General features: G+C 44.2%; 1 protein-coding gene across 2 annotated transcripts in view; it reads right to left on the bottom strand.

Annotated features, from left to right (window-relative positions):
* Positions 1 to 494: 494 nt before the first annotated feature.
* mgat3b (beta-1,4-mannosyl-glycoprotein 4-beta-N-acetylglucosaminyltransferase b) overlaps positions 495 to 21,389 on the bottom strand; it is a 34,248-nt gene continuing 13,353 nt past the window's right edge. The window contains exons 1-5 of one of the 2 annotated variants that reach the window (XM_077571553.1): positions 12,279 to 13,955; positions 10,180 to 10,609; positions 8,510 to 9,129; positions 7,491 to 7,773; positions 495 to 4,909 (exon numbers count right to left, since the gene is read on the bottom strand). In XM_077571553.1, the coding sequence (XP_077427679.1) occupies positions 4,427 to 4,909; positions 7,491 to 7,773; positions 8,510 to 9,129; positions 10,180 to 10,608 (1,815 nt within the window). In that variant the 5' untranslated portion in view covers position 10,609; positions 12,279 to 13,955 and the 3' untranslated portion in view covers positions 495 to 4,426. Of the gene's footprint in view, positions 4,910 to 7,490; positions 7,774 to 8,509; positions 9,130 to 10,179; positions 10,610 to 12,278; positions 13,956 to 21,389 lie in introns of those variants that run through there. The other variant, XM_077571552.1, reaches the window with a different exon arrangement.

Below are 21,389 nucleotides of genomic sequence, written 5' to 3' on the forward strand. Positions count from 1 at the left end.
GTTAGAACTGCTTTCTGCCTCCCAATACTTTTGACCACGTGGTGCCATATTTTGGTACGCCAGCGTCCCCACCAGGTCACCTGCATGTATTACGTCAACGTGGCATCGCTTCAAAGCCTGTTGTTTTCTTTTTACTCTTTGACCACTAGATGGTGGAAGAAACCACCACATGAGATGCATTACAACACTGGAGACTTTCTATTGTTTTTTCCCCCTTTTGTTTTTAAAGACGTTAATGTGTATTTTAACATTGACTACAATTTGGGAGTGCTGTTCTTCCATTATTTTCATTTTTTTTAATGAATATTTTTTTTATTGCAAAACCCTCTCAACTTTTTCCTTTAAAAATGTAAGTTTTGTAAAATATATATATGTAAAAAAAAAACACTAAATACAATTAATTACCCCATTAAAAAGGCTAATTTGTAAACGAAAAAGCTTGCAGAAAAAAAAACATTCTCACGCCACTAAAACTTTCACACATCATCAGAGCATTGTTGAAATTTTGAAATTAATTTATTATATCTTTTCCATAGAACTTTCGTGGTTGTTGATGGTTAACATACATCCAGCCATTTGAATAAACACGAGTTGGGTTCACTTAAATGTTCGTTTTCTTCTTGTCAACATTTTTTCCCCCCATCATCAAAAAATGTATTTTATTATTTTGTGTTAAAGTATCTTTCTCCCCCCCACAACCTTTTTTCAATTTGTTTTTTTGGGGGTGGCGGGTGGGCTTTTGCCTCCAACGGGTCCTCCTCTTGGAACACCGAGCCAATGGACCGCACACACGCAGGCACACACTCCACCAAAATCAACAAGTCAAAAGAAGAAAAAAAAAAGATATAAAAAAATAAACTATGTGAGCTTGAACAATCAGTGCAGGGACGGACGGACAGACGGAGGGAGTTCACATGTTGCGATCCGTCCAAAAAACAAAACAAAAAACTTTCACACGTTTTCATGGATGTGCTTTGAAAATAAAGCTATCAGTATTTCGAGCTTTTCATTGGACAGCAACAAACAACAGCCCCTTTCACACAGTTTCCCCAAAAACTCAGACTTTCATACAGAACTCAGCAAAGCCAGGAAATTCCCGTGTCGACTTTCACCTCCCATTCCGTGTTATTACCTTTCACACATTAGAGTAGCATGGGAAAAAACAGACGTCGATGCACAATGTGGACAAACCTTGCGAGCCACGATCGTCGTGGGCAAACTTCTACCGCCAATTCCGTGTCACTTCCATGCACACACAACACGAGTCCAGGAAAGAGCCAACTTTCATGGCTATTTTACTACCTTGGAAGGCGGAAAATGTGTGGGTCGGGCTTTAACAAGCAGTGTGAAAAGGGTTATTGGTTGTATGTGTGTGTGAATGTTGTGCTACCACACTTTGGCTTCAACACAATCTGCTTAACGCACACAAAAAAAAAGGGGGGGGGGGGATGTGACACATTTTTAAACATTAAAAAAAAACAGCATCAAGATAACAAAAACAACAACCCTGTTAATGTTATTATAATTGATCATGTTACACAATGACAACACAAATCAATAAGGTGCATTCACACTGTTAAACGCGTAAGAAAACACAACACAAGCGCTCCAAACTGCTTCGGAGGCGACCAATCACAGCCAGGGATGCGGGGATGATGTCATCCGGAACGACAAAAAAACGATCACAGAAAGCCTCAGTGATTGGTTACACCAACTCGATGGCCTTGGCGGAGGTCAAAGACGTGTGAGTGGACGTCTATGCTAACAGTAGGCTGACACGCAAGCACGCACGCATGCGACGCCTCAAAAAAGATATTAAATATCAAGCTGCCAAGTAGATGCAATTAAAACCAAATTTAAATAGAAACACACACACACATACACACACCGTTTTCCATCTTAAGGGAACATTTCATCAAAACGAGAGAAAAAAGTGCAAAAATAATGATTGCGTGAAACTTCCGCCCTCCAATTTCCCTCCCACTTCCACCGTGTGGTCGCCATGGAGACCGACGACCATGACGCCTTGAAAAAAAAACGTCACTGGTGGATGTTGAGGGAATTTGTTCTGCGGTGAAAAAAATGAAAATATGATTGTTTTCTTTAAGGTGGACTGGTGGGAAAGCGCATGAGAATTGCAGGAGCGCGCGTGCACACGCCCACACACACACACGGGAAATTATGTGGCAGAAGGAACAGACTAAACTAACTCCTTAACTTCCGGGTCTTTTTTTTTTCAGCCAATGAGATTCCAGAAGAAAGTCACATGTGGAAAAGACACGATCGCAATTGGGGAATGGTTGAACACGCGGACTTCATAAAAACGATCAAATGTGAAAAGCAGCAGTAAGAGATTGAGAGAGATGATTTTGATGTTATTAGCGTGTTTGTTGCAACTCTCGCAAGCACTCGTAGCGTCACCGAGCGTCTCGTTGATTTCCCGCTTGGCAACCCACATCAAAACCCTCAAAGGAAAATCCAAATGACATTGGCCAAGGATTTAAAGCGTTTTCTTTGGCTTTTTGTGTTTCAAGGTTTTATGAAGGTAAAATAAATTATCATTGCGGCAGCAGGTTATTAAATACGACTTAGGCAATGATGCGATATTTAGACATTTGTTAATTTTGTAAAATAAAAAATTTGTAAACATAAATTACATCTAAATAAAAGGTTATTAAAAAATAACTACAATTAAATTTTAAACATTTAGTGATGCATCAGTTATTAATTTCACAGTTTAATATTGTAATAAACCTACAGTAATCTTAATAAAACTGAAGCGGTATAACTGAATTGAAATGGAAGGACCGAAGCTTTTGAAACATTTCCTCAGAAGCTAAAGGCTAACTTAATGACATCACAGCGTCGGCATGCTGGGAATTCCTGGCGAGGACGGTTGCCTCGGCGACGGGGAGGCGATCACGTGGGTCGTCGCCGCACATGCACGCCCAAAAGTCGGATGGCGTTTCCGTGGCAACCAAAGCTCATAAATGTCAAACTTCCTTTTAAAAACCACTAAACAATATGGGCAAAAGTATTGGGACGCCTAAATAACTAAACCACTGTCCTGTCTTCTGTCACCATGGTAACCGCTATCATGTCCTCTGTAGCCATGGTTACTAACTAGCGACCTTTCTCCTTCTGCTAACCACTGTCCTGTCTTCTGTTGCCATGGTAACTAACCACTTCCCTGTCTTGTCACTGTGGTAATCACAGTCCTCCTATCTTGCGTCGCCATGGTAACCAACCACTGCTGGTTGTGTCTTCTGTCACCATGGTAACCACAGTCCTTTCGTCTGTTGCCATGGCAACTAATCCCGGGCGTGTCTTCCGTCACACTGGCAACCTCTGTCCTCTCCTGTCTTTTGTCACCACGGCAACTAGCCACTGTCCTGTCCTGTCGTTGCCATGGGGACCGTGTCAGGGCGTATGCCTGCTAAGTATGCGTTTATCCAAAAGTGCGTGATTGTGCTTTCCAGCGAGTGTGCGTCTTGGGATGTCCTTCAGTGTGTTTTGTGTGCCCACCAGTGTGCGCACGCACACTGCGTACTGTGACTAACAAGATATACGTACAAGTTGAACTTGAGTGACTAATTCAGCTGTGAGGAGACATTATTTGATATGAACAAAACGAGAAACTGCCCACTCATCTTCCCGTTATATACCATTTTGTTACCAAGGACACAAAAGTCATCTTGCCTGCTGGACACACACAAACGCACTCTCAAGACTCATGGCTGATTGGCGCGCACACGCACACACCTGCAATTCTCATGGGGTAAAAGGACCCAAATCAGCGCAAAACCTCCCTTTAAGACACACAAGCGCGCACATGCACACTCATGACTCAGCTCATTAGTACACACACGCAAGCGCACGCCTCCCCCACATGCACGCGCTTGCAATCCACATGTGCCAACAACAAAACCTCCCTTTAACACACACACACACACACACACACACACGATTGACGGGTCGTTGGAACAAACACACACAAAAAAGTAGTTCATCTCGCACACACTGAAAGGTGCACGTGGAAAGAGTGTGTGTCATCATCCAGCAGGGTGTGTTTGTGTGTGTAGGTATGGAGGACAAAAACTGCCCAAATTAAAAATGAATAAATATATAAATAAAACTGAAAATAAAAACGTGTATGTATATATATATATATTTTTTTTAATTTCCATTTATTTATGTTTTTGTATTAAATTTTTGAATTATATAATTATTTTCTTTTATTTTCACCTTTATTTATTTATTTGGGCAGTTTTGGTCTTCCATATGTAGGATGTCTCCAAAGGCGACAAGAAGACGTCAACCGAAATACTCCAGACACACGAAAAGAGTGGAGGTGAGCTCCGGTGTCGGGGAAGGAGCGCTTGCGTAAAATCCAGTGCTTGCATCGGTTCCGGTCCCGGCGCTGGTGTCAGCGCCGTCCGGCGTACGGGTTCTCCAGGAGGTAGCGGTATCGCTGGTGGTGGTCCAGCATGTACTTGGGGGCGTACATGTGCTCCTTGGGGTCCACGGGCGGGTACTCCTGCAGGGACCCGTCAAACCAGCCGCCGGTCCGGATCAGCTGGCGGATGTAGCCCAGGTCGCGTTTGTCCTCGTAGTCGCCCCAGCGCGGGAAGTCGCCGTTCTGGGCCGACACCAGCTTGAAGAGGATGCCCTCGGGCGGGAAGCACCAGGAGCAGTGCCAGCCGGCGAAGTGGAAGGGGCTTCCCAGGGACCACTGCACCAGGATGTGGCCCGTGTCGTTCTCGTACTTGCGGAAGCCCGCCATGGTGTAGTACTCGCGGCGGCGCAGCTTGATGCCGTCGTCGTCGTAGACGGCGTGCAGCATGCCCGTCGTGCAGCCCGACACCACCTCCAGGGAGCCCAGCTGCTTCCAGAAGAAGCCGTACAGCGACTGGACAACAACGCGCACACACACAAAGCGTTCATCTGTTAGCGCTCGACCACTTTTTATTCAAATAAAATATGGCTAGTTTGCCTCAAATATTTTGAGGGGGTAGAAACGCAGCTTTTTTTCTTTAAAAAAAAATAGGAATGTTATTCCTAAAAAGATCATTATATTTAGTATGAATTTGTGTCCACCTTTCTTGAAAATGTATGTAAAAGTGAAAGAAAAATATATATAAATATACAAATATTATTATTATTAAGATAATAATAAAAATAAGTACGTTATATAGGAAAATTCAATTTTTATCTAAAAAAAGTACCATAAATTATGCATGTTTTCCTGAAATTATGATTATTTTTAATTTGATTCTGTTTCTTGAAAAAATACTGAAATAAATAAAATATAGCTAAGAAAACATAATGTTATTAACTTTTTTTAAAAAAAAATAATTATGTTCTTTCTTAGCTCTTTGACTGCCAGACGTTTTCAGAAACGGGACGTCGCCAGTGCCAGCCGATTTAAGCATTTTGACTGATCTTTCAAGGTCCACAGAAAATGTTGTGTTTGGACTATGGACACACACATACTACCAAATGAAAGAATGAACTCTCATCTTTCATCAGAAAAAAAAGTTTGTTTCTACCTTATTCCGTTCTTCAGTAATCAACAATAGAAAATGGTTAGTTTCACCGAAATGCTCTGTTTTGAAACAAAAAGCGGAGAAAAAGAGCTTTTTGTGAAACGATGTTATTTCATGCACTCTAGTGAATTCTACACTTCTTTTTGTCCATGAATGATGCCACAAACACCTAAATAGTGCTTTACTTCTGTAAAACGCTTTCACCAACAATGAAAAAGTGTTTTTAGTTTGCAAAATACGTTTATTTCCATTCAACAGTGTAACAATTTGACAAAACAATTTCGCAAACTATTTACAAATGTGTGCAACTGTGGTACTACTTACAATTATGTGGATGTTTCAAATACAGTTTTTCTTTTTGTAACACTCTCCTGCGTGCAAGGAGATGGAGCAGGATTTGCACAACAGATTACTTTCACTTTCGATTGTCCCTTTCACGTGCAGACGTTACACTTTCTTGACGGCCTTTTTTTCCGGGGAATAGCAAGTAGCAGACTGTACCCACTCCTCCGATGAATATGCATTGGACTCGGGGTACTCTTCGTCGTCCGATTGAACGTCCGCCTGAGCGTGCTCCGCGTTTTCCGGTGTTAGCATCGCTAGCCCGTGAACCTTTTTGACGTCGTCATAGCCGCCACGTCAGCGCTTCCAACTTCGGCGTCAACCTCGGAGTCACCATCATCATCATCGATGATGATCATCGTCGTCATCAATGTGCTCTTTAGCGTTGGTCGATGCTTTTCGTCTTTGAAAAAAAATGCTCGAGCGTGAGCTGCTTGCAACCGGTCGCCATGTTCTCTTCCCTTCCCCAGCCATTGTCCCCTCTAGCTCCGCCTCACGTCTTCTACTGACGCCTACCCAATCTTGTCAAAAGAGAGTCATTGCTGCCATCTAGGGGCCAAAAATAGTCATTAGGCTCACTAGACCTGCTTGAAACTTTCACCACAGCTGGCCAAGGCTTTACTCCACCCGTTTAAAATTTTTTTTTTTTAAAAATGGGTGGACGTCTTTTAACGTACGTCTTTGGCGCTCCTCCGTAGGTTTTTGCAGAACGTCTTTGGCAGTAAAAGAGTTAACGTCCTTGGCGGCCCTCCGTAGGTTTTTACTAAACGCCATTTAACGTTTTTGGCAGTAAAAGAGTTAGAAGATTAGAATTTTTTTCTTAAAAAAAGATAATAAAACATGAATGTTTTTCCTGAAATGATGAGGATTATATGATTTTGTTTCCTGAAAAAATATTGAAATAAATAATAAAATATATCTAAGAAAGGGTCTTGTAATATTATTAACTTTTCTTAAAAAATATTTATGTATTTTTTTCTTTTAAAAAAAGGATGATAAAAACATAAATGTTTTTCTTGAAATGCTGATGATTTTTTCGATATGATTTAGTTTCTTGAAAAAAATACTAAATGGCAGTGAAAAACAGAAAAATGACAGACGAAAATAAAGAATATCTGAAAAATATATAAAGATGATTACATTTTCCTAAAAATAGCGAATTTTTTCCCCATGGAAAAATGCATACTTAGCAGGCATATGCACAATAATCAGGTGAGCTAATTATGCAAAAAGATAAGAATTTGTGAAAGGATTTCTTTCTTGACCCTGTAGATGCTGGATTTTCAAATATCTGTTGCTTCTACTATTAGCATGTCAATGTGTTTTGCATTGTTTGTTAGCGTTAAGCTAAACTGACATTTTTTACGTGAGTGGTTGAAATACATTTTTCATGTTCAAATATCGATGCTAACCATTAGCATGTCAATTAGTTTTGTATTGTTTGTTAGCATTAAGCTATACTAAGTACACGATTGGTGGAAATGGAAAATGTGTAATGCTAAGTTATAGCATTACAAGTCTTTTTTTGCGAAAATCAAAAAGTGGGTTCCGTCCCCCGCCAGCGCCGCAACAACAAGCGGCGACAACATCCCAAACGCTCACCTTGCGCATGTGAATAGCGAAGGGCTCGGTCCAGCCGTCAAAGAGTTTGAGGAAGAGGAGGCCCTCGCGAGCCGGGATCTCGTCGGCGTCGTTGATGACGAAGACGTCGTCCGGCCGGCCGCCCTCCACCCGCGACATGCCGTTGCGCGTCAGGAAGGTGCGAAGGTAGTCGTCGGCGATCCAGCCGTCCTGCCGGCCGCCCTCGGGGAAATGGTCCAGGAACACGTACATGATCTTGTGGCGCACGTAGTCGTAAGTACCGTTCAGGAGCAGACGCAGGAAACTGAAAAGCACACGCGAGAGGGAGAAAGAACAACTTGATACTTTGAAGATAGTAATACTGTAATGTAACTAATTACTGGTAACTAGAAATACGCAGTTGTGGTTATAACTTTTCCAACACGTGATGGTTCAGCTGTAACCAATTACTTCACTGAAGCAACCCCCTTTGCTCCCGTCTGTTTTACTGGATTTGGGCTGATTTTGCAAGGCCCACAGAATATTCTGTTCTATTGCTCTAAAAAGATGGAACCTGCCGAAAGAAAGATTGGAGTCTCTTCTTTCATCAGGAAAAATAAAAGTATTTTTGTATCTGTTTCCGTTTGGCAGCAATTAGCATTAGAATATAGCTAAGTGTCGTCATTATTCACAAACCTGCTGAAAACACTGGCAAAAATAGATTTTTTTTTCAACATGGCCCTGGTTGATCTCTTATACTCTGCTACCATCTGCTGGCCGTGTTTTGTAATAACTACCATTGCTTTAAGCGACCTCTACAGGTCAAAAGCTGCATCAAAGCCTTCTGTATGCTCTAGCATGAAAAAACTTTTCTTTTTTTTAAACAAAAACGTATAAATACGTTTTTTTGAAGTGCAAGACAAAGTATTAAAAAATGTGTTGAAAAAAAGAAAGGAGCCCAACACGGATAGCTTTCATGTCCGCCTTAGCTGCAACTGATTACTGGCAGCTAGTAATCTATGACATTTCATAGGAAACTTGGCAGCAAGCCGGTCGGTCACCTGAGAGGTCTTTTCTCCCCGTAGGCGGTAAAGTTGGACTCGCATACGAGGAAGAGGTCTACGGCCTGCGCCAGCTCGTGGAAGCGTACGTGCAGCAGGTCAAACTCGTGGTTGATGTTGATGGCGTTGATGACGCGGCGGGGCGTCTCTCTGGGCGTCAGTCGCTCCTTGGTGGGCAGGTTGGAGTGGTACACCATGGTGGGCACCCCACAGTAGGGTCCGTGCCAGCCGGGCCGGCACACGCACTTCACCAGCCGCCGGCCGCCCCGCATGACCCTGGTCTTGGACTTTGGCGTGATGGAAGTCTGCTGCTGGACCTGCAGGGGTTTTCGATGCCCGACGGCAGCGGGGCGGCCGCCCTCCACGGCGCCGCCCGCTTTCCTGCCGTTCTCCTTGGGGCCGGCCACCTCGGTGCCCTGCCGGAAGCAGAGCGCCCCGGCTCGGGTTCGAGCAAAGTACGCCGTCTTGTCATCTTGCAGTTGGTAAGTGCGAGTGTGCAGGTCACTTATGGATTCCGACGAGTCCGAGGGGGATCCAGCTTTGAGGAGCAGCGCCGGGTGGGCCAGGTCTGGGGCCGGGTGAGTGGGATCCCGTGGGGGAAGGTGGTCTTCCTGTTGATGCTGGATGGGAAAAAAAGAAACATTTGTTTACAAACACAAGAAATAGTAAAGTCATAAAGTTTCAGTCTTGTTGCTGTCCACATTCGCATCTGTGTAAATAAAGTATCGATTTGGTTGAAACGGTTTACATATAGACATACTCCAAAAACAGTTGGATCAAAAACAACCCAAATTGGGTCAAAAAGGGACTTGTGTTGTTTTGTGGGTTATTCATGTGACCCAACTTTTTGGGGGGTTAAATGAATTGCCCAATGCCAATACTCCAAAAAGTCGGGTCAAATCAATAACCCACAAAATAACCCAATATTTGGGGTCATTTTTGTACAAAACAACCCAATTCATTTAAATGAATAACCCAAAAAGTTGGGTCAGTCCCCTTTTGACCCAATTTGGGTTGTTTTGATCCAACTGTTTTTAGAATATGTCTGTATATAAACCGTTTAAACCAAACCACTTTTTGGGTTAAATGAATTACCCAATGCCAATACTCTAAAAAATTGGGTCATAATAACATGCAAACAACCCAATTTGGGATTATTCGTTTCACCCAATTTTCTGGGTTAAATAAATAACCAAACAATGGTTAAATAAATTTGACCCAACCTTTTTGGGTATTGGCATTGGGTCATTTGTTTAACCCAAAGAGTTGGGTCATATGAATGAACCACAAACAACCCAATTGTTCGTTTCATTTCAACCATTTTTTGGGGTTAAATGAATCACCCAATGTATGCATACTTGGATTAACAAAAAAAGATTGGTCAAATGAATAATCCATAAAACAACCCAATTTTGTGTTATTTATTTGATCCAACTTTTTGGGTTATTCATGTAACCCAAAAAGTTGGGTCAAATGAACCCACAAAGCAACCCAGTTTTATTGGGTCATTTTTGCACAAAACAATCCAATTCATTTAACTCAAGTTGGGTCAGTCCCTTTTGACCCAATTTTTTTTCGAGTGCAGTTTGTTGATACATATGTATTTTTTTTTTTTACGCAACCTTGTTGCTGCTGATCTAAGCACTTGATTGTATTTTGTTACATCCTACTTGACTTGGATTCTCGTCTGGTTTCTCCCAAGGGTGAGGAGGCGCCGGCACCTCCCTGATCCCCATCTCCAGTCCCGCACTGCCCACCACGCCGGTCCCTTCCAACTCCGCCGCCGCCGCCGCCATCCTGTCCACCTGCGCCCCCGCCCCCACCGCAGCTCCCCCTCTGGCTTTGGTGTCCGACGGGCGCAGGACCGGCACGGGGGGCGCCTCCTCGGGGGAAGCGGGACTGAGCGGCGTGCCGGTTCCGGTTCCCTTCTCTTGCCAGAAGAATCCAGTGACCATGATGAAGGACTTGATATTGGGGTACGGCGCGGAGAGCTCGCGCAGGAGGGACACATAGTGGAGGGCCTTGTAGTAGTGCAGGAAGGAGATGACGCACAGGCCCACCGTGCACAGCAAGAACACCCTGTGCCGCCGCATTTTCATCCTGAAAAAAAGAAGAAAAAAAAAACCCTCAATACACTCTTGTGGGGGTTTTTTTTTGGTCCAAGTCTTGGCTATTTTGCATATTAACGTTTATATTTTCATAGATAAAGAATAGCAAACATTCACTTAGGGATCTGAAATTTCACCCAGATTGGCCCAACATGTGGCACCATCCATCATTTCTAAATTATTATTGTCATTAATACATGTGGGGTATACATTTTTATAGTTCACTGAGGCAATTTGTCCAAGGCTTGGCTCCATTGACTCCTTATGACTCTTATAAATCATCATTTTCAGTTGATGCGTTATAGCGCATTTCCCGCGATTACCCAAAAATAATCCTTTCACTGCGGATAGAAAATGAAAAATTGGATTTTCGTGTGTTCATAGTCAAAATCCAGCAGACGGCGGTAGAGAGCTAATTATGATCTTTCCTTGTCCTGAAGTATGTTATCGCCAAGTTTGATTACAAAAACAAGTGAGAGTGGTTGGGATGGAGAGATCGGGCCTGGATGCGTCACACGCACGCGCATGGCTTGGAGTCTCTGTGCATGCATTGCTGCGTTTGGTGAGTTGATGTTTGTGATTGCATGACGCGATTGTGCGGCACGTAAACTCCGCGCGTCTGCATGTGTGTGTGTGTGTGTTTGTGCTTGTAGCATTCCCATGCACCAGAATAACCATCTCTGTGCAATGGAAGAAGTTATAGAGGTGGAGGATGCCCCCCCCCCCCCCCCAAAAAAAATAAAAAATAAATAAATAAAAGACTCATTCTTGGCCACCTCGACCAAATAAGCACAGTCAAAACGTTTCACCAAAGCTGTCTTGGGACATCATCTACTGTTTTTCTTTTTTTTTGCCTGTGTGTGCGTGCTGCCTGCGGAAGGCCGGATTTGTCGGCTGCGTGACGTCACTTCCGGCGCGACTCGCCAGCACGCACGGATTTAGGACTGATTTACACATGAATGGATTGTCGGTCAACGTGCTACTGACGAGCAGTATTGACAATCCATCGATATACAAATCCGTGCGTGCGGTCGCGTCGCGAGTGATGTCACGCAGCCGACAAATTCGGCCTTCCGGAGGACCCAGCCTCGTGAACTTGGACGCGGGCTGAGTTTGTAATGCAACATGGATGTGAAGCACTTGTCAAACAGCTTTGTGTATATCCGCACACGAACGCGCGCACACTTAAGCGAGCCGTGTCAGCAAAATTGTGCAGGTGCGGCGATGAATGATGCAGCGCTCCTCCAGCCTGACAACTCAATAAACTTGCAATCAATGTGTGCGCGTGTGTGTGTGAGTGTGTGTGTGTGTGTGTGTGTGCGCGTCCGCGCGTGTCCCCTCCAACTCCCCCTTCTTCCTTTCCGGCACAAAGAAAAGCTGATAAAAACCACGCCAAGACTACAAAGCATCCGAGGGTCCCATTCACAAGCTCTGCCGGAGTCTGACCGAGTTCACTGACCTCACCTAACGAGCACCCGCGCGGGCGGGGGCGGGGCGAGTGCAGGAAAAAAAAACAAAAAAAAAACAGACTGAACATTGTTCAGCGGTTGCATTTGTAACGCGACGCGGATGGAAAGCAAGCGTCCGAAATACGAGTTGATTGATTAATCGACAAACTTATCATTGAAATGCAAAGAGCAAAGTGAAAGGATTGCGGATACCATTCAGCATCGATGTTGTCGCGTCACCATTTTGTCTGTCAGCTGACCGCGTGCCCCGTGCAGGTGCGTCGTCCATATGCAAAAAGCGTGAGACATTTCAACTGGCAACTTCCTTATACTGGACCGGCTTCCTCTTTTTTTTTTTTTTTTCGCCACCCGATTTGAGCACAGATTGAGCAAGGCAAAGTGAATCAAGCGCTTATTTCGCTTTCTGTAAACATTTTTTTCTTTTTTTTCTCTCACACGAGAGGATTTGGCGGACTTTTTTTTTTTTTTTTTATAGCGCAGACTCAGATCGCCTCCTCGGCCGACCAATCAGAATGCAGCGTTTTGAGGCCTACTGTTGCCCTCGTGACACGTCAAGCCGTCATGTCAGCGCGCATCCATTTTTCATGGCTTTTATTTGGCGTTTCCTCTCTTTTTTTTTTCTTTTCTTCCTCCGCTTGCGAGTTGGCGGGTCAGCGGCGGGTTGAGGCAAACGTGTGCACAAAGCGTGCGTGCTAAGTGACTCTTCAATAATGCACACGTCTTGAGTGTGTGTGTATGTGTGTGTGTGCGTGTGCGTGTGTGTGTGTGTGTGTGTGTGTGTGTGTGAGAGTGCAAGCCACAACATTAGGGACACACTGGCCCAATCTAGTGAGACAACATTTGAATTAACTCATTTATTGCCATAAATTCGTTTAAAATAAAGATTTAAAAAAATTAGGGCCAATTTTTAATTGTAATTAATTGCATGACTTCACTAGTTAACTCGCGATTAATCACAAATTTCATATCTAATAGAAATAGTTAAATGACATTTACCAACATATGCTAATCAATCGCCTGCCTTTCCACATAAATTGGCCGATCACAATGGGTCGCTGATTAATCGATGCACCACTAATTACTGGGAGAACCTTTTAATGTTTTACAAGACTTTGTCCTTTTGTGTTTAGCTTTACATCAGAGAGAGAAATCGGCAAAATCGGCCAATTTTTAAATTTTTTATTATGTTTACTGGAATGCAATTATCTTTGTCTCATTTTGTAACAGGTTAATATAGACAAAAGGGACAAAATCATCTAAAACGTTTTTTCCCCCCTTTAGTCGATTTAACAACAGCTAATATCAGCCGATGAATCGGTTTGGCCGTAATTTACACTTGCCGATGCACAACTCAAGACTCTCTTGCACAAACGCGTGCGCGCACACGCGGAGCCGTTATCTGTGGCAGGTTTCCCGCCCGTCTGACACATTGATGCCTCACAACAAGTGTGTCCGCTTGGGCATGGGGCCTCCGCACACTGGTCACGGGTTCGATGCCAAGGCGGGGCCCCGTTGGCGCATCAAAAACAAACCGAGCGCTAGCAGGTTTCCGCCTGTGAGTGACATGAGTGGCAAGCGGTTGTGTCGCAACCCCCCGCGGTGGACGTCTTCATGGAACGTCCCGGGAAAAGCTTCTGGCGCTTTCTAGGTTTGACGCCAAATGTGCCAACTATTTGAGAGCCAACATCTAAAGTGTGTGTGTGTCATTTAAATAGATGTTGAAGGAGCGTGGGAAAAAGTGGCGTCACATGACCTCTTTTAGGACACTACTCTTTCTTTATCACGCTATTTTAAGCCCTTCCACAGTGAACTACGGGCAAATATATGTTTTGATCCCACCTTTGGCACAGTAATGATGTCATTCCTCACACAAGGTTTTTTTTTTTTTGGGGGGGGGGGGGGGGTGGTCACTCTATTTTTAGACACCATACATACATTTTCTACAGAAAATATTTTTTTCTCCCAAATTTAAAAATACCTGAAATCTTAAACTTTCACATTTCTTTGTTTTAATGTCAAAGAAAAACAAAAGGTTCAGAAGGTTCCCGGGGTCAGCAGCATCTCTTATAAAGTGAACTGAAAATGTAAATAAATTGTTAAAATGGTTTTCGATTGACCTTATATCGGCCGTCAGATAAAAAAAAAAAAAAAAGGATGATTACGATATTTGTCAAAATGCCCAATAAATTACCGGTTTATTCCTACTAATGTTATATCATCATTTAGTTAGCACGATAATATCGGTGGCCGATAATTATCGGCAATTATTGACCAATATGATGTCATAGAGATAAACCCGATAAGAAAGAAATCCACCGATTATAATACGTTGATCCATCTGTTGTGTTTGTGGCCCAAGATCAACAAAACTTTCCATTTTCATTTTGCAAACAATTATCGGCTCACGTATCGGTGATCGACATCGGCCCTTTTTAAATGATTCGATTAAATTACCGCTCCGGCCTCCCCATCATGTTTGATTGTGGGAATTGCGCACGTTTGAAAGTTGAATCAAGTCCTCTGAGAAATGACGATCCCGGGCAAACAGCTGCCTGCGTCAAAGCGCTACTTTGCTGGTTACGTTTGGATAAAGTGGACGTGTGTTTCGTGGGCAGGGGCAGTTGAGGGCCGGCTCCTCGCGACTCTTGTAAAGAGACAAAAACGTCATTTTCCTGAGCGTAATCAAGTGTCTCAACACAACAACAACATCAAATGGCAAAGCTTCAAAGTCAAAAGGAAAAGCATCTCGCTGTTGCTCAGCTGCACGTTTAATTTCCGGCTTTTTACATGTCCTTTTTTTTTGTGTGTGTGTTTTTCCGTAAATCCGTCTCATTTCCTGGCCAAGCGTGAGAGCAGACAAGCCAGAAGGCGACGTCTTCTCCTCCGTTGCTTCTCCCGCGTTCTACCGTCCTCTCTTTTTTTCGTCGGACTCTATACTTGTCATGTTTGGCTTCATTAGGGTTGTTTTTGTCGTCCAGTCTACTCTCGTCTTGCCCAGTCATGGCGACCATTCTGCTCCCACCCGCCCCGGCAACCAGTCTGCTCATGCCCCACCCCCTTATGGCGACCAGCCTACTCGGGTTGTGGCGACCATTCGATTCCCCTCCCCGACCCGCGGGGCGACCAATCCACTCTTGCCCGGCCGTGGCGACCAGTCTACTCTCGTCTGGCCCAGTCATGGCGACCATTCTGCTCCCACCCGCCCCGGCAACCAGTCTGCTCATGCCCCACCCCCTTATGGCGACCAGCCTACTCGGGTGGTGGCGACCATTCGATTCCCCTCCCCGACCCGCGGGGCGACCAATCCACTCTTGGCCGGCCGTGGCGACCAGTCTACTCTCGTTTGGCCCAGTCATGGCGACCATTCTGCTCCCACCCGCCCCGGCAACCAGTCTGCTCATGCCCCACCCCCTTATGGCGACCAGCCTACTCGGGTGGTGGCGACCATTCGATTCCCACCCCGACCCGCGGGGCGACCAATCCACTCTTGCCCGGCCGTGGCGACCAGTCTACTCTCGTCTGGCCCAGTCATGTTTGTCTGCTCACCTTTCCCACTATGTGTTACGAAAGTTCCTCTTCTTTTACTCCTGCCTCGCTGCCCCGCATTTGTCCTTCTACCAGTCACGTACAATACGACAGTGTGTCAGTGAACGCATCATCGCCCCCCCCAACCGCCTCCCCCTTCCCCCTTTCTGATCAACGCTGCATTCTGTGGAGGAAACAGAGAAGCCCGCAGAGAGCGTTTTTTCGGACAAAAGCGCTCTTCTTCTTCTTCTTCTCCGTCGGCTCAAGAACGAACAAGTCTCCCGAATACGTCTGCCGATTGTGACTCGATGTCCCCGTCCAGGAGAAGCTTGGACACAACATGCTTAGGTGCTACCCCGAGTCTTTCCTGCCGCCACGAAAGCCAACGACAACAAAGGAATCCATTCATAAGGAGCAGTTTGTGCCTCAGAGGGAGGAAAAAAAAGCCAACATAACAAAATAACTCATTAAAGGATTCTGTTCAGTTAATGAATGACATGCGACTAAATACCCTCCAAATCAGGGGTGTCAAACATACGGCCCGCGGGCTGGATCAGATATATACCATATATAGATTTTTTTTTAAAACTGAAAAAAAAATAAAATAAAATTTTGTCAAATGCAATAAAAAATATAAAAAAAAAAGAAAAAGTTTTTTGTTTAAATGTACAATAGCAAACTAATACGACGTCATCGCACGGCGCAGTCGCTTCCTGGTCTTCTTCTTCTTTGAAATGACTGGTGGATCACGTCTCTATGGTGTATAGCGCCACCTACAGCGGCGGGGTCCCCTCGCAATAGTCACAAAAACAGAACGGATGGAAACGGGCATAAGTCGCATGTCCGTTTTGCGCATTTTCACAAAATTCGCTTCAAGTTTTTAGAAACATTTGGATGGAAACCCGACTTCTGTCTATCATCCAAAGAAGCGTCACTCGTAGTACAGCACAAATTTCCACTCTTTTAAGTGGGATGGAATTCAAATCAAAAATGAGCTTTGAAATATACTTGAAGATGAAAAGATGATTGCGTCGTCGCGGTGGTCTTGCCAAAGCGCCCCCTAATGGCCAGCGAGAGCGCATTTGGACTTGACTCTTTGACTGCCAAAAACGTTAAATAACGTTTAGTAAAATCCTATTGGGGAGTGCCAAAGACGTTAAAAGACGTTTGTTTCAAAACAGAGGTGAAACTAACCATTTTCTATTGTTGATTACTGAAAAACGGAATAAGGTAGAAACAAACTTTTTTTTTCTGATGAAAGATGAGAGTCCAATCTTTCATTTGGTAGTATGTGTGTTTCCATAGTCCAAACACATAATTTTCTGTGGACCTTGAAAGATCAGTCAAAATGCTTAAATCGGTTGGCACCCACGGCATCCCTTTTCTGAAAACGTCTGGCAGTCAAAGAGGTCATACTTGACAGAAGCATAGAACGGCTAAAGTGTTCCTCAGGAATCCAAAAAAGAAAAGGAACAGAAGTGTTCAACTCAATGTTAAGCTACGGACACAACTTTGAGCGACATTTTCAAATGACGGCCGACGTCGTCCACGTGCTGCTCACGGCCACTAGGGGGCACATTTTCATATGGAATTTGTGGATTGTTCAAATGTAGCAAGTCAGACAGAAAAACGACGACGACGACGACTTACACTCGTCGGGCTTCGTTTATATTCACGCACTTTTCACTGCACATTCGCACTACTGTGCGTGTGCGCTACTGTAGCACGCTACATAACAGGCCCAGTCTTTGTGCCACGCACGCGCACGCACGCACACACACACTATTGTCTATTACGTGCGTGTCCAAATGACTTTACCATGCATGCTTCCACTTTTGCCAACAACAAGACAAACAAAGATTATTTTTCAACATGGCGGATGAGCTGCACTGGTGGATGTAATGTCCGTTTCCTGTGTTGACATGTTTGGAGAGTTGGGAGTTGTGCGTGTGCGCGCGCGCGCGCGTAGGTGTGTGCGTGAGACGGAGGAACAAGACTGCTGTTGATTCTGGTACAGTGGCCTTCATTGTGCGTGCGCGCGCGCGCGCGCGTTTGCGAGGTTCATAACAACCTTTCGTAACAAGAGTGACGTGAAGCTCTCCAACGCGGGCCGTTCTATCTATCTAGATGCTGCCTTCAGGGACCAGCTCGAATCAACGATCGTCTGAGTGTCCAGTGTGGCCCGTCAAATGAAGAAGGAAATACAAGCTATAGATAGATAGACAGCAAGCATCGATCTCCCTTGAAACTAGACCAGAAGTTCATCTATCAACCCATTTATCAAGACCTCCATGATATAGTACATTTCCCTCCACGTGTTGCCTTCAGGGACCGTTTGAAATTACAGTTTTTCTCCCTCCACAACTGTGCAATGGTTCACAATGTCTTTTAAGTTTTCGTTCCATCCATTTGTTGTCTTCAAGGACAGTCTGAAATAGCAACCCCCCCCCCCCCCCCACACACACACACAGCTCAATACAAGTTTTCAACTATTTGTACTCGGGCTGGGTATCGATTCTAATTTCCTCAATCCATTCGATTTTGATTCACAAGAGTTCGGTTTTGATCCGAACAAAATCAAATCGAGCAATCCTCCCCAATTGGCACTCGGCACACAGAAAGGTGAGAGTTTCATTCCCTCTTGCTGCATAACTCATTCACTGCCATTGACGACTATAGACGTCAAAAATTCATGTGAACTATTTCTATTAGTTTAACTTTTTTTTTCATTTTATGTAATTTTTTTTATGAAAACCTCGATTTTTTATATTGTACATTTATAACAGATATAAAATTATCATGTGATTAATTACGATTAAACGGCCCTTATTTTTATTTATTTTTTTATTAGGCCCGTCAGGCGATTAAATGTTTTTATTGTAATTAATCACATGACTTCACTTGTTAACTAATGATTAATCACAAATTATATATCTGTTCTAAATTTACAATATTTTTTTTTCTAGGTTTTACTATACTACTCTTAGCAAAAGTGGACATTTTTTTAAACTAATAGAAATAGTAAAAATGAATTTTTTGTCGTCTATAGCCGTCAATGGCAGTGAATGAGATCACATGCTTGAAGCTGAGATTTGAAGCCACCTTAGACCAGATGACGCGGCCAAGATCGTCGACGCCACTCACATCTGCCACAAGTGCAGTGCGAAAGTAAGCCAGCAAATGTATTCGATCATCTGACTTGACTTGCGCTTCTCTTCCAGGCTGGCAACCAAAAAACGGCGCCGTTGCAAACGTGCCGCCGTCGAAACGCAACAAACAAGAACCCAACCAAAAGTACCGAGAAGAGCACACGACGGGCCCACGCGACATACACTGAACAACGAACGACCCAAACAAATACGGAAACGTGAAATGAAGTGAAAAATGATTGGGGCCTCTTTGAAGAGCAAAACGACTTCTTGATTCTTCCAAAGATCCTTTCAAGTCATTCCGTCAGTCCATCGATCCATTCTTGCAGCCAATTAAGTCAGATGATGTCTTCAGGGACGCTTTGATATTCCCTCCACAAAAGCCACTTTCAACAACCATCCAACGGCCATTTCCGCCAGGGGCTGCTTTCGGGGAGAAGTCTGAAAGTGCCCGTCGACCTCAAAATGGAGCTCCTTCATACATCTTTTAGTCGTCAATCCAGACAGATGTTGCCTTCAGGGACAGTTGAAAACTACAGCTTCCCCCTCACAAAAGTCATTTTCCCTGCACATGCATCCATAAATTTAAGGCAGGTGCTGCCTTCAGGGAAAGGCGGGGGAAAAAAAAGGGTCCGTCTGACCCAATTTTCGATTTGAGAGTATCCATCCCCAAAAAATAAAAAATAACCCAATTGGGTCAAATTGATCCAAGTAGTGGATTGGTGCTTTTTAAAAAAACAAACAAACGCAGACTGGATTATTTTGGACTTGTTTGTGATGGATGGATTGATCATTCTAAAACAGGTATGTCAAAAATAACCCAATATGGGTCAAAAAGAGAGCAATGGTTTGATTTGAGTCAACTTTCTGAGTTTTTTTTTTTTTTTTTGGTCACAAAACAACCCAATACATCGGATTAGTCCCATTTGTACCTAGATTGGTTTATTTTGGACCCAGCTGTTTATGGATGGGATGGATGACTCTTAAAAGAGTTGGGTCAAAAAAATAACCCAATCTGGGTCAAATATGGAACGATCGCCAACTTGGGTCTATGTCACTCAACTTTTGACTCCATCTTTTGGGTCAAATTGAAGTGGTGGATCGGCCCCTTTTTGACCCAGATTGGGTTATTTATTTACCCAACTCGTTTTCCAGCGATCTTTTATTTCTTTTTCTTTCTTTTTTACTGTTTAATCCCCAAAATATTCGACCCTTGAACGTGAAAATTTCTGCCAAAACAACCAAAAATCAATTCTATTCACTAACTTTTGTAAATAAACGTATTCAACATGCACTGATTGAGATGTTTAACATCTTCCCATTTCTCCCACTATATTTTTTTTGCTGAGCGAAAACTGACAGTGAGTCAGTCGCAAACTTTGTGCGCGTGTGTGTGTGTGTGTGTGTGTTTTGGCCAGCCAAGCAGTCTCCAAGATAGCGCAGCAGGAAACACAATGGCGTCCATTCAGTTGACATTTTGGCCAATAGTGCTGAATCACTCCTGCCTCCTCGTGTGTTTGCGTGTGACACACACACACATACGCACACACACACACACGCACAGTTCATCCTCGATAAAGCCATTTTGAAGGCGCCGCGACGTCGAAGCGATCTTTTCCAATCTTCCGCGGCTTGTCGCAGCCGCCCGACGTACGCCGACAGGCAACAGCACAAAAGCGGCACGTTTTCGTACGCGTCGCGCCGACAGACAGAAGACGACGTCTGCTAGCGTTAGCGGTCGTTCGCGTTGAAAACGTGGAAGCAAAACAAAAAATAAATTGTAATTTATTACATCAAAGAGAATGGCAGAATTCCTCAGAGACTTTTTTTGTGAAACTCGCCCCAGCGGCAAAATTTTCTAAAAATAAAAAATAAACCGATCATTGGGGCAAGTCCGGGAGTTGCAAATGCAACTATTTTGAGTAAACAATGACCGCTTCAAACCAAAATGGCTGACTGGCTGTGGCTTCTTGAGCCGTCTATGATTGACAAACAAAGTCTACCAAATGTGAGACTGGCTGCAGGGGGCTGAATTTTCAAAAATGAAAACTTGACGGCTCACGGACTCCCGAGCTAACTTGCGTCCTTTCAATGCGGTCGCAGCGAGCAGCTGCGAAATCAGCCGTCGGAGGCCGCAAAGTGTCCGTCCGGGTGTCGCCTTACGGAGCACAACACTGTGGGACGGATGACCGTGACGGCAACGGCGGGAACGGCGGGCCAGGCCTCCGCATGCCGGCCACCGAGGTGAAGTATTTAGTGATGCTAATCTTCAAGAAGAATCACAGCCCAAAGGGTCCGAATTCCTGGAATGTTTGCGATCTAACAGAACCAGACACGCGGGCCTTGCCATATGTTCCCGCATAATTGAAAAATGTCCGGCACATGCTTCTCATTTAGGAAGAATCTCACTTTTCGTCGATGCTTTTCTGTGCCAAAGATCATAAGCGCTGGTCCGCACATTTGACTTAAACAGCGGCTCGCAGCTCTGCTTACACGCTTGCTTTTGATTGAAGAGAAACGCTCATGTTGGAATGAGTGGCAAAAACGGGAAATTCATTTTAGCCGCCTTTTTTGGCTAAAACATCAATGACTAAAGAGTTGTTGAAAGAAGCACTAAAACCATCACGAG

Source organism: Vanacampus margaritifer, chromosome 7 (assembly GCF_051991255.1).
Source record: "Vanacampus margaritifer isolate UIUO_Vmar chromosome 7, RoL_Vmar_1.0, whole genome shotgun sequence".
In the NCBI taxonomy this organism is placed as follows: Eukaryota; Metazoa; Chordata; class Actinopteri; order Syngnathiformes; family Syngnathidae; genus Vanacampus; species Vanacampus margaritifer.